This window comes from Cyprinus carpio, chromosome A21, assembly GCF_018340385.1.
Source record: "Cyprinus carpio isolate SPL01 chromosome A21, ASM1834038v1, whole genome shotgun sequence".
Classification (NCBI taxonomy): Eukaryota; Metazoa; Chordata; class Actinopteri; order Cypriniformes; family Cyprinidae; genus Cyprinus; species Cyprinus carpio.
In genome coordinates this window covers 11,910,098-11,921,246 of record NC_056592.1, presented here as the reverse complement: position 1 = coordinate 11,921,246, position 11,149 = coordinate 11,910,098, and the positions used below count along the sequence as shown (strand labels likewise).

The window sequence follows — 11,149 nt, the reverse complement described above, 5'->3', positions numbered from 1 at the left end:
ACTTGTGTTAGATCATGATCGTCATGCTTTGTTTGTCTGAATTAGTTTATTTGGGTCAAGCACACAAGGAATTTGGCATAGTAACAAAAGCTCCAGCTACTCACAACCAGACAAGAATTACAGAAAAATATCATATTTACGTTTACGAGCAAATAGGTTTCAAGAATGTGTAAAAATAGTGGATGTGGCACTCATGGGATCTAAATACGAATTTACGCATCGCGCTCGCTGCAGACCTCAGTGAGAAGTCACCTGGTTGTAGAAGTAGTAGCAAAGGTGATGGTGCTTGAAGGTTAATGATTAAAGTCCAAACGCTGTGATAGATAGTGTCCCAGACACGCTGGCCTATATTCGACAGCCCCCTAGGTGTCTCACTTTAGCAGTGTTTGTCAGGACTCCGGCGAGGATGTGTGCTGACGTCACCGCCGTGATGATTTGCTAAGCGGCGGGCGGAGAAGAGTTAGTGCGCGTGAAAGAGAGAGAGAGCGAGAGAGAGAGAGAGCGGGGACTGTGAACCGCGTTACTATGCCACAGTCCTAATAACCGCACGCTCGGAAGCCAAACGTGCAAGACAGGTGAGTACAGGCGCGCACCTTTAAAACACCCACGGCTCCTGACAGACCCATCTGTCTGCGTGTTTTCAGTTTGGGAAGTGTTCACATTAGGAGATGATCCGCCTTGTGTTGATCAGATGTGTTTGCGCTCAGCATCACGTCAAGTTACTGTGTTTCTACTGTTGCTTCAAGAGAAGGTGAATTGGGAGAATGCACCGAAAAAGTACAAGTGTGGCTGTCAGTGTGGCGCAGGCTCAGGGCACCTGATGGATATGGCTGTTAATGTTCATCTTTACACATGTGGAGATGTTATGTTGACGTAAGCGTGTGTTTTAGTATTCGGGGGACGTGAAGTCTGCTCGCGCACCAGACAGTGACGTGCTTCCATGTGCTTTATTCTCAGCTTGACTGCTTCAAAACCCCCGGAGAGTTTAAATATGTCCTAACTGAAAAAGTATGTCGTAGAAACAAACAAATGTCGGGGTTTTGATGATTATTATTTTGGTTGTCAGTAGGTCTGGTCATTTAATCAGGGCTACCGTGGAGGTACTGTCTTTCAAAATGAACCGAACTGTATTGGTTGTGTTTTTTTTAAAGTGAAATAACCTTTGGTTTATTTTTATTTTTTTGTTTATTTTATAAAAATACTGAAATAGATTAATTTAACATGAACGCTATTTTGCTTTTTCGCCCGATGTGTTTGTGCATGTAATAAAATAACAATCGGGTTCTTTAAATTCAATTGATTCACGTGTGAACAGTAGAATAATCATGTATTGATCAGTCAAATGAGCTCTGACTGGACTTTTCATCGGTCTTTTTTATCATATATGAGGTAGATAACGCTCATCACAGCAGTAGTTGGCTAATACGAATGTACTGATATTTTCTTGACTTTTGTTTGAGTTGTACAGTTCGCGTGCGTGAACTGGCGTCGTTATTGCAAACGTCTCATCAGTTAACTGCACTTCAAAGACAACGTATTCATTTCTCACTTATTACTCGCCTTCCGGTACTTTGTAGAATTTAAACAGCGTGAAATCCCTCGAATATATTTATCTTCTGTCGTCCTTTAGCCTAACTTTCGCTTATTTGCTGTCTGAAACGGTATTCACAGTGAAAAAGCCCGTCATTCACCGCTGAGATCTTAGTGTTGTTTGATATAAAGACTATTTACTAGTCTGTACATGTACTATTTTTAATATATGTGATAATGTTATTAAAGGAAAGGCTGCCTCTCGCTGCTGTTACTAAATATTTGTGGTGGATCTTCTTCTGATTGTTCACTCAAAAGTGACTGTGATGTTTTTGTTGTAATATAGTGTTAGGGTCTTGTACAAAGCAGATTTTAAACGTTAAATTATAGCTAGAATGTATTTTATTAAGTAATTAAATTGATTATGAAGGTATATATTTCGCATATAATGAAAAAACCCAGCCCTTTAACATTTTTGTCCATTTAAAAATTGCACGTTTTTTTTTTTTTAAGATTACATTGTAAGTGCATTGATGCTTTATTTTTGTAGTATATATCTGATATAGCAGGAAAAAAATGACATCATATAATTTACATATGATATATGGAAGTGTATTTAAAAGTAAAAATTGCATTTTGGTGTGTTTTAGGAGCTCTGTCATCTTCTGTTCCAACTATTCCTGGCAACAGCTTGCCTCACTCTCCATGCTCCGCTCAGTATCCCTGTCTGTGATGAGAATACTGAATAAGATGCCATTTCATTTCAGGAGGCTGTTGATGGGCTTTGTGAGGCGAGCTCGAACAGATAGAAACAAAGGCTTGATTACTGCCAGCCTTTACTAGCACTAAAGCCAAGTTTGCACATTTCTCATGTGGGCAACTCACCGTTTTGTGTTTTATTTTGTGCATTTTGATGGATTTTTTTGTTTGTTTTTTAGGGATCCTTTGCTAAAAATGTTTTTAGCTGTTAAATAATGATAGATTTGTGTTTAGTACAGTACAGGGTACATTTGAAATCTTATGTACTGATATTATTATAATTTTTTTAATGACATCTTTATTTTTCTTTATACTGAAATAATTAGAATGATGGCTGTTAATTTAAAGAACAAAGAAAATCAACAACCAAGGGGGGGGAAAAAACATTGCGACTTTGCTGCAGCTAACTGTGGGACTCTCTTTCATCTCTTTCTAGATTGACCTTATCTTGTTTACAAAGATAACTGAACAGACTGCTACGTGGAAAGAAAGACTCATGAGTTGGCCGTGTGGATTTGAGACGTTATGGATTTGACTAAAATGGGTATGATCCAGCTCCAGAACCCCAATCACCCCAATGCCCTGCTGCACAAGGCTAATCAGATGCGCCTGGCCGGCACGCTATGCGACGTGGTCATCATGGTGGACAGCCAGGAGTTCCACGCTCACCGGACTGTGTTGGCCTGCACCAGTAAGATGTTCGAGATCCTCTTTCACCGGAACAGCCAACATTACACTCTCGACTTTCTCTCACCAAAGACCTTCCAGCAGATTCTGGAGTATGCCTACACTGCCACGCTCCAAGCTAAAGTGGAGGATCTGGATGACCTGCTGTACGCAGCAGAGATCTTAGAAATAGAGTACTTGGAGGAGCAATGCCTGAAGATACTGGAGACCATCCAGTCCTCTGATGAAAATGACACAGAGGTCAACATGAACGATGGAGGCGCAGAAGATGAGGAGGAGCGCAAAGGACGGCATGTCAGGAACCCGAAAAAGCATTCCGTGGAGGAGGGTGGCTACTTGTCGGCTGCCCAGCAAGCACTGATGCTTCCAGGAATGGTGGATCAGAGTCCTTCTGTCTCCACCTCCTTTGGACTCTCCACCATGAGCCCAACCAAAGCAGCGGTGGACAGCCTGATGAGCATTGGCCAGTCCCTCCTGCAGAGCACCATGCACCCCGGCGCGGGTGCTGATCAGCCCCTGCACGGCAACTCCCACCCCATGATGGGAGAGATCAAGATGGAGATGATGCAAGTAGATGAGAGCGGAGAACATGAGAGCTCTAAAGCCATGGAATCCAGCGCCTCCAGCAACGGCGAGCGCAGCGGAGAACCTGACAAGAACCGCGATGGGCCCGGCACCCCTACCAGGAGCAGCGTGATCACCAGTGCCCGTGAACTGCACTATGTCAGGGAGGAAGGTGTGGGTGACCAGCAGCCCGAGGTCAGCCAGATGGGGCTGGAGGCCATGGCGGGGATGACCGAAAAACACTTGGCGTCGCTCTACGGCATTCCTCCCAACCACAAGAACGAAGCGATGCTCTCTATGCCCGTCTCCATGGCCTCATCCTTGCACATGTCCCCAGCCTTGGCCATGTCCATGGACTTCAGTGCCTATGGGGGCTTGCTGCCTCAGAGTTTCATCCAGAGGGAGTTCTTCAACAAGCTCGGCGAGTTAGCTGCTGGGATGAAGCCCGACGGCCGCAGCCCGAACGAGCGCTGCAACGTGTGTGGCGCCGAACTGCCTGATAATGAGGCCGTAGAGCAACACAGGTAAGCTCCTGTTTTTGTTTTTCGGTTGCCACAAATGCATGCTCTTCCAAAGTGTTTTTTTTTTCCTCCCCTGGTGCAAAGGCAGGTCCCTAATTCAATTAGTTTATTGCACTCTGTGAAACAAAGGACCGCAAGGTGCCCATATTTAGCAATTCTTTTTATTAAAGAACTTAGTTGCAGAGAAATGTTAGTGGAAGATGAGTCATGATGGTTAACTGTTGATTGCTTATCTTTTTTCATGCTGGAGGTCAATTTGCTTAACACTCTGCCTGTGGTGGATATGAGAGAGAATGATTGCAGGGCTGATTTACACCCGTATATGTTTTCCTCTTGCTTTCCCCTTATCAAGAAAAATTGCTCTTCAGCTAAAATATCTTTTGAAAGGAGTAAGGAAAAATAGGTCAATCAAGTTGCAATACAAGATCTTGTTATCCACCTTTTTCCTCAACGCGGAAGTAAGCCTATGGGTGAGACCTCCGTTTCATTAGCCGCTATAGGTAAATAACGAGGAGAATAACAATGTGCAGTAAATGGTAAAACTGTTTGCAGTACAAATCAGTGTGTTCTTAATTAAGATAACAGATTAAAATAATATGATAGGACACATCAATTGTCAATATCAAGCAGTAAATGAATTGTTTTGTACAGCTTAAAATAGCTGGATGCAAATGAGACCAGAAGCTAGACCCATAGAATTTACAAATGGTGGCGCCCAATTTTACATCAGGAAAAAGGTGGATAACTATTTGAAACAGTTTGAAATATTGCATAAAATAATATTTGTACAGTTAATTCATCAGGAAAATTAATGCATTCAATAAACAGAAAATGCTGTAGTAATTAAATGCCAATTTGCCAGTAGTTGGATATAAGTTATAATAAAAACATTGTTTTATCTGTTGTTTTTATAAAAAAAAAAAAATACATTTTTGGCATCATCAATACTTAAATATATGTGCATAAATTATTTTGCATACTGTAAGATGTTCATTTCAAATATATTGCTGCAATTGCACACAGCAAGATGAGGTATTCCCAGGCTAGTGAAGAAAAATTATTATTTTTAACTTAGTTCCTTTAAGTGGGCTGTCTGTTTGTCGCGGCTCCCAGGCGTTGGGTGCTGATCACTTCCAGGCCTGTGCTGGTGGCTGCCGAGTGGTCCTGGAGAGGCTCTGGCTGAGCCCATTAGCTGCACCTGGAGAGGGGGCAGGCTAATGGGAAGCAGCCCCCCTGACCCCTATGGTGTGGCCAGTGATGAGTAGGCCAGCCTGGGCCCCAGCCACCCGGGACAGGGAGGGCCTTATTAGCTTTATGAGTATAGCAGACTGTCCAGCCCAGGAAATGAGGGTCTACGTGTGGAGGACCTGTGCTGACCTACACAGTGTAACCTTTTGGTCACTTGGCTGGCCTCTGGTTCTTGTCAGTGTGACTTGTGAGGTGTTGCAAGGAGCTGGGACGAGGCGAGGAAATCCACGCCAGACGTTATCAGCTTTTGAAGCCACACCCTTGTTGCTGTCGACTAGACAAAGATTGCAGGATTAACATGTTGAACTTATTTGTACAATATTGTAGAATTGGACAAAACTATTTTTTATGTTTACATTAATTCATTTAGCAGACACTTTTATCCAAGGCGACTGAGGAACATGAGCAATTTGTTATAGAGCCAACAATATTAATAGTAAAAAATGCAATGATCATTGTTACAGAACTCATAAAAATGTACAGGTCATTCAAAACCTTTAGGGGTTTCTTTTAGATTCACATTTAATGCACTTAAAGGAGCCGTATGTAGGATTGTGGCCTAAACTGGTACTGCAATCACTATAAAAATACTGTAGAGCGGTGTATCCCCTCCCCTACCCCCTGACTCGAGGTTGCCATATGAGCTGCAGGATTCAGCAGAAACGTAGGCTGCTTCAATGAGCTTCCAATGGCAGGTGACGAACAGACGTACACAGTAAGTTTTTTTTTCTGTTAATTATGTTTATGCTTTATGAGAGATATTTTGATAAGGAATTATTACGAAAAAAAAATCGATTTACAAGTACTAAAGTTTTTGTCATAAGTAGGCTAACAAATAACCAAAACATTTGCCACAGCAATTATAACGCGGGACAAATTCAATATCACCAATGGAGTTGTTTTCAGTTCCATCAGAAAATATTGTTAGAGTAACTAAATTACATTAGCAATGGTCATACAGGTCAACTTGCAGCATGTGTAACTTAGTCCACGATATACTTGAAGAACAAATGACGAATCATTTTTACTGAGGTAACATTAGGCTACTGACTGTCATGAATATATGAAATGTCCATTGACATCAAGTACAAGTTAGCCAAGCATAGATGAATCTTACCTGTCCAGGAGAAAATTAGCAACGTTGTCGTCTGTGTTCAAATTCTTCTCCGTTTTCAGCCGTCTCCATCTTTCAAAAACATCTCCAATACAAATTCTGGTTTTATTTCGGACTTTGTCATGACGAATTTCTGAATTATAACGAGGTCTTTTTGATTTAGTAACATTAGACATTTTTATCCGACTGGAGTTAGGGTAGGTTACAGCAAAGCTGGCAACACGGATCCCGAAACACTACTGACTTCGTGATTGGTAGATAGGTGGAGGGAGGCGCGTCAGGCGAAAACACAAAATGGTGGAGTGAGGATTAGTTGAGGGCTGCAAGTCCACTTTTTAAATGACAATATCCTGGCCGGTCTACTGTTGTCAGTGATATAAGTATTTGAAATGAACATGATTTCTTAATGTCTAGTGACACATCAGGGCCATTTTATGATTAATTGAAATAGATTTCTTACATACAGCTCCTTTTACTGCAATGACTTTTATGAGGGGGTGAGTGTGTTTATTCTTGTGTTGGGTGTGTTTATTCTTGGGCTATCCAGCGGAGAGAGTTTTGATTGGATAAAAGATAAAGTTAAAGTGATCCAGTCATGCACATCTTGGAGTCAATTGCAGTGAGATGCAATGAGATTATAAAGCAGCAACTGTATAAAAAGGCACTGAGGGAAAACGCCACACATAGGTGTCTCTTCGGAGAAACTGATTATGTACATCTTGCCATAGCTGTGTGAGTTTTAGTGCCAGTTGTTTACAGGATTTCAGTAGATCTGCTTTCTGTGGGTTTCTTAATGACAGGCCCAGGATTGAGAGTAAACTGGTTTGAGCGTTTGTCCTTAATCTGTTGGAATGCACAATGGTGAAAGTTCATCTGAGGATTCAGTTTCAGTCCAAATATTCATGTGTCTTTGGAAGTTCTCAAGATGGCATTAATAAATCCCTCTTAATTACTTTCATTATTCACTGAGTGAAAAATGCTCTTTCAACCTTGTGAACTTTAAGGTTGGTGTTTATCTTTGAACAGAATAATTGACAAGCCGTGTTAATTTAAAAGTTGTCTGTGCTTGTGTGAATCATCGAAGTAATTGCGCTGGCATGCCAGATTTTCTGAATTTGACTGAAAAGGATTGCAGTGATTTTTAGCAACACCATTGAGACTGAGAGCCATATTGTTTGATTTGGAACGTTAAGGGTTCTAAAGATGGGCACGTTTGTCAGTTTAAATGTGCATCATATGTCACAGTATTTATTTAAATGCTTAAAAAAAATTAAAATCTAAAAGATGCATTATAGTGATATTAGAATGTAATTTCAAATCATAAAAATGCAGATGATTTTTGTTCCTTTCCCACTCTTATTTTATGGCAGAGATATCATTGTACTTATCTATGTTACTTTCTTTTGAAATTTCAATGATCAATGATTTCTTTTTATTAAAGGAGTGACAGTGTCTCATTTTCCATGAGGTTTCGTTCCTTTTTAAAGTTTTTTTTTATTTTTTTTATCACAGCTCCTGAAGGCTTGCAGCAGACGGGGCGGCAGCTCTTGTTACTAATTACAGATTATTTTGCAACATCTTGTGCCAGGGTCCCAACCATCTCTAGCACTCTACGTGAAAAATATTTCTGTTTGAGAGTTCATTTAGGGCAAACAGGTCAAGTTAACTGTCTGAAATTATTCCCAGATTGGCACGAGCCTTTCTGTGTGTCTGTGCATGCATTTGAGAGTGAATGCATCAGTAAGTGCTTGCTTCCTGTATAAATTTAGCTTGATGCATTCATTCCCCATTGCCCTGGGTTATGTCATAAAGCTCTGAATGATGTGTGCATCACTTCCAAAACCGTGCGAGTGTCAAGACTATCCTATTAACTAGACCACTGGAGTAATCTTGTAATATCTGTGGTAGATGTATGTCTGAGGGTTGCCTAAATGAAGGAGTTTATTTGTTTTTCAATCACCCAGAGTTCCCTACAGGAACTAATTTGAAGTATTGTAGCAACTTTTTTTTTTTTGACACAAACTGGAGGAATTTTTTATTTTTATTTATTGCCAAGGAAAACAGTTTGTGGCCCTTTGACTCATGGAAAATGATTACAGAAATATTTCAGCAACCTGGCAAAAAGAAAATAATCAACATGCACTGCACTGAAATATCTCACAAAGAAAGAAGGAAAAAAGGCGCTGCATTTTATCCACACTCTTTTTGTTTGGACTGTCATCTTTGTGAAAGGAATCGAGTCGATTTTTTTTAAGGGGTCAAATGATGCTATTTTCAAAGCTTATTATTTTGTGTATTGGGTGTAATAGATATGTTAGCATGCTTTAATGTTCAAAAAATGCATTATTTTTCACGTAAGGTTTATTATTGCAGATCCTCTATGCACAGTAATTTCTAAAGTGCGTTGATTTCTACAAAGCCCCTCCTTCGAAAAGCACTGTGTGAAGCAGAACACGTAGTGAATCATGTTTTTTGTCTTTTTGCCGCCAGGTATAAGCATAGAACAGAGAATAGAAATAGCAAATTATAAAAGATACTTAGGGGTTCTGATTCAGAAGTGCCAGATTGTCCTAGCTAAGTTGGAATTGCCCCATTTTTTTTGTAGAAACATCCTTTCAGCACAGCCGGCCATGTACTCTCCCAGGTTCAGGAAACTTTCCTCTGTAAATTGGGTTGTACTATTCTGGGACAGTGCTGTAAATAAATGTTAAAGGGGTGATGCGATTTCAAATTTTCCTTTTTCTTTGGAGTGTTACAAGCTCTTGGTGAATAAAGAAGATCTGTAAAGTTGCAAAGACTAAAGTCTCAAATGCAAAGAGATACTCTAAAAGTTAATACTCATCCTCGCCCCCCTGAAATGGCTCGTTCTAACACGCCCCCACAATATCTACGTCAGTATGTGGGAATATTTGCATAACGCCGCCCAGATGTTCATGCAAAGAAAGAAGGCGTACCTTTTATTCTCGTTGTAGTATTGTTGTTGCCGCTGCCACCATGTCGTATAGACGCTATGTGTTTCACTGTGAAAGCGAAACTTCTTTGTTCACTTCTTCGTCATGCCTGGGGCTGATCCGTGCTAGTCACTTAGGAAATACATAGGCCTGTCACGATAACAAATTTTGCTGGACGATAAATTGTCCAAGAAATTATTGCGATAAACGATAATATTGTCGTTCTAAGAAAAGTTTCAACTAATATAATGATAATGGAATATTAATGCAGGTACACCTTTTCAAAGATCAATAAACTTTTATTTCTAAAGAATATTTAACACTGAAAACGGAAAACATTTGAAATATCCACAATAAATGAACAAAACAACCAAAAAAAAAACAATAAAAGCAATGGACTGTCAGTCTCTGTTAAAACAATGCACTTGAATAAATACCAAAAGCAACCAAAATCAATAAATAAAATGGATGTAAACAAAATTGCACTTCAAAAAATATTAAACATTAGGCTCAGACATAAATAGTGCCAGTTATGACCTTTGTAAACAAACAAACAAAGCCTCAACAGGCCATATGCAAAAAACTTTTGAAAAATAATTTCTCCAGCATAAAGCTTTGTTCAAATAAAGCAAAAGTGAATTGCCGTCTATGTCCACCAAGGATGAGAGAGAGAGAGATTTTATGGCAGATTCCGAGCAAGAAATACCAACACGTTTACTTTGTGTGGCTTAAAATTAACTAATTTTGTATGTTTGTATGTTATATTATGCGTAGATGCCAGTTATGGATGCTCATATTGACCGTTTAACCGTTAACCGAAAGTAAACATTTTGACCGATTAAGGGGCCGTTCACATATCGTGTCTTTTGAGCGCTCAAGTTCATTATTTGAAATGTAGACGCGCAGTATGCGCGCTCATAGTGGAAGCAACACGCTTGTTTTTTCCAGGCGCGTCCACACCGAATCTAGTTAAAAACATCTCAACTTTTCAGAATGATGCAAGAGCACCAGAACCAACTCAATCAGCTTCCTTCGGTGTGAAATTCCCAGTTGTTTTTGAAAAATGGGGTGCACCCAAACACTGCAGAGCTTTTTACTTTTCTTCGTAAATAAATCTTGTAGCAGAGTTACAGCAAGGGTTCTTCGGTGGTGGAAATCCATTGCTGAAATTTCCTCATAACGGAGATCGCAGCTGATGGATGCTTAGCAACGACAGACGCCTCAGGAGCGCAACTGCCTGAGCGCTTCGGGAAGGAGGATAAAGCGACGAGCCTAGCGTTTTCCACGCGTTTTTAGGCGCGACATGTGAACGGCCCCTAATATTATCAGTTAAACTTTTTTTTTTTTTTTTTGGCTGCATGGTAATTATATATATATATATATATATATATATATATATATATATATATATATATATATATATATATATATATATATATATATAAATAAATAATGTGTGTGTTAACTCACTGAGTGCGTTGCAACCACACGCCTACAGACATATTTAGCTGAGCAAGCCAAATGAAGCGAGAGAAACGTAGGCTACTATGTGGGACCATTTCGACAGAAATGGCAACGAAGTTACTTGCAAAATATGCTACACGGTATTAAAATAAAGCAGTAGTGCAAGTACAGTGCAACTTGTGAGGCAAACATCCACAAGCAATTGAAAGGTGCTTCCCAAAGCTGGCCACTCTAGCGAGACGTTATTTCTTTATTCCCGGGACATCTGTGCCACCGGAGAGGGTGTTTTCTGCCGCGGGCTGTCCACAGGC

The 11,149-nt window shown here is 40.2% G+C and overlaps 1 protein-coding gene across 5 annotated transcripts in view; it reads left to right on the top strand.

Annotated features, from left to right (window-relative positions):
- The first annotated feature begins 424 nt into the window (after positions 1-424).
- The window catches only part of zbtb16a (zinc finger and BTB domain containing 16a), a 112,978-nt gene continuing 102,253 nt past the window's right edge, over positions 425-11,149 (top strand). For 3 of the 5 annotated variants that reach the window (XM_042710880.1, XM_042710879.1, XM_042710876.1), the window contains exons 1-2: positions 425-575; positions 2,726-4,064. In XM_042710880.1, coding sequence (XP_042566814.1) covers positions 2,815-4,064 — 1,250 coding nt within the window. In that variant the 5' untranslated portion in view covers positions 425-575; positions 2,726-2,814. Of the gene's footprint in view, positions 576-637; positions 752-2,151; positions 2,403-2,725; positions 4,065-11,149 lie in introns of those variants that run through there. The other 2 variants (XM_042710877.1, XM_042710878.1) reach the window with 2 other exon arrangements.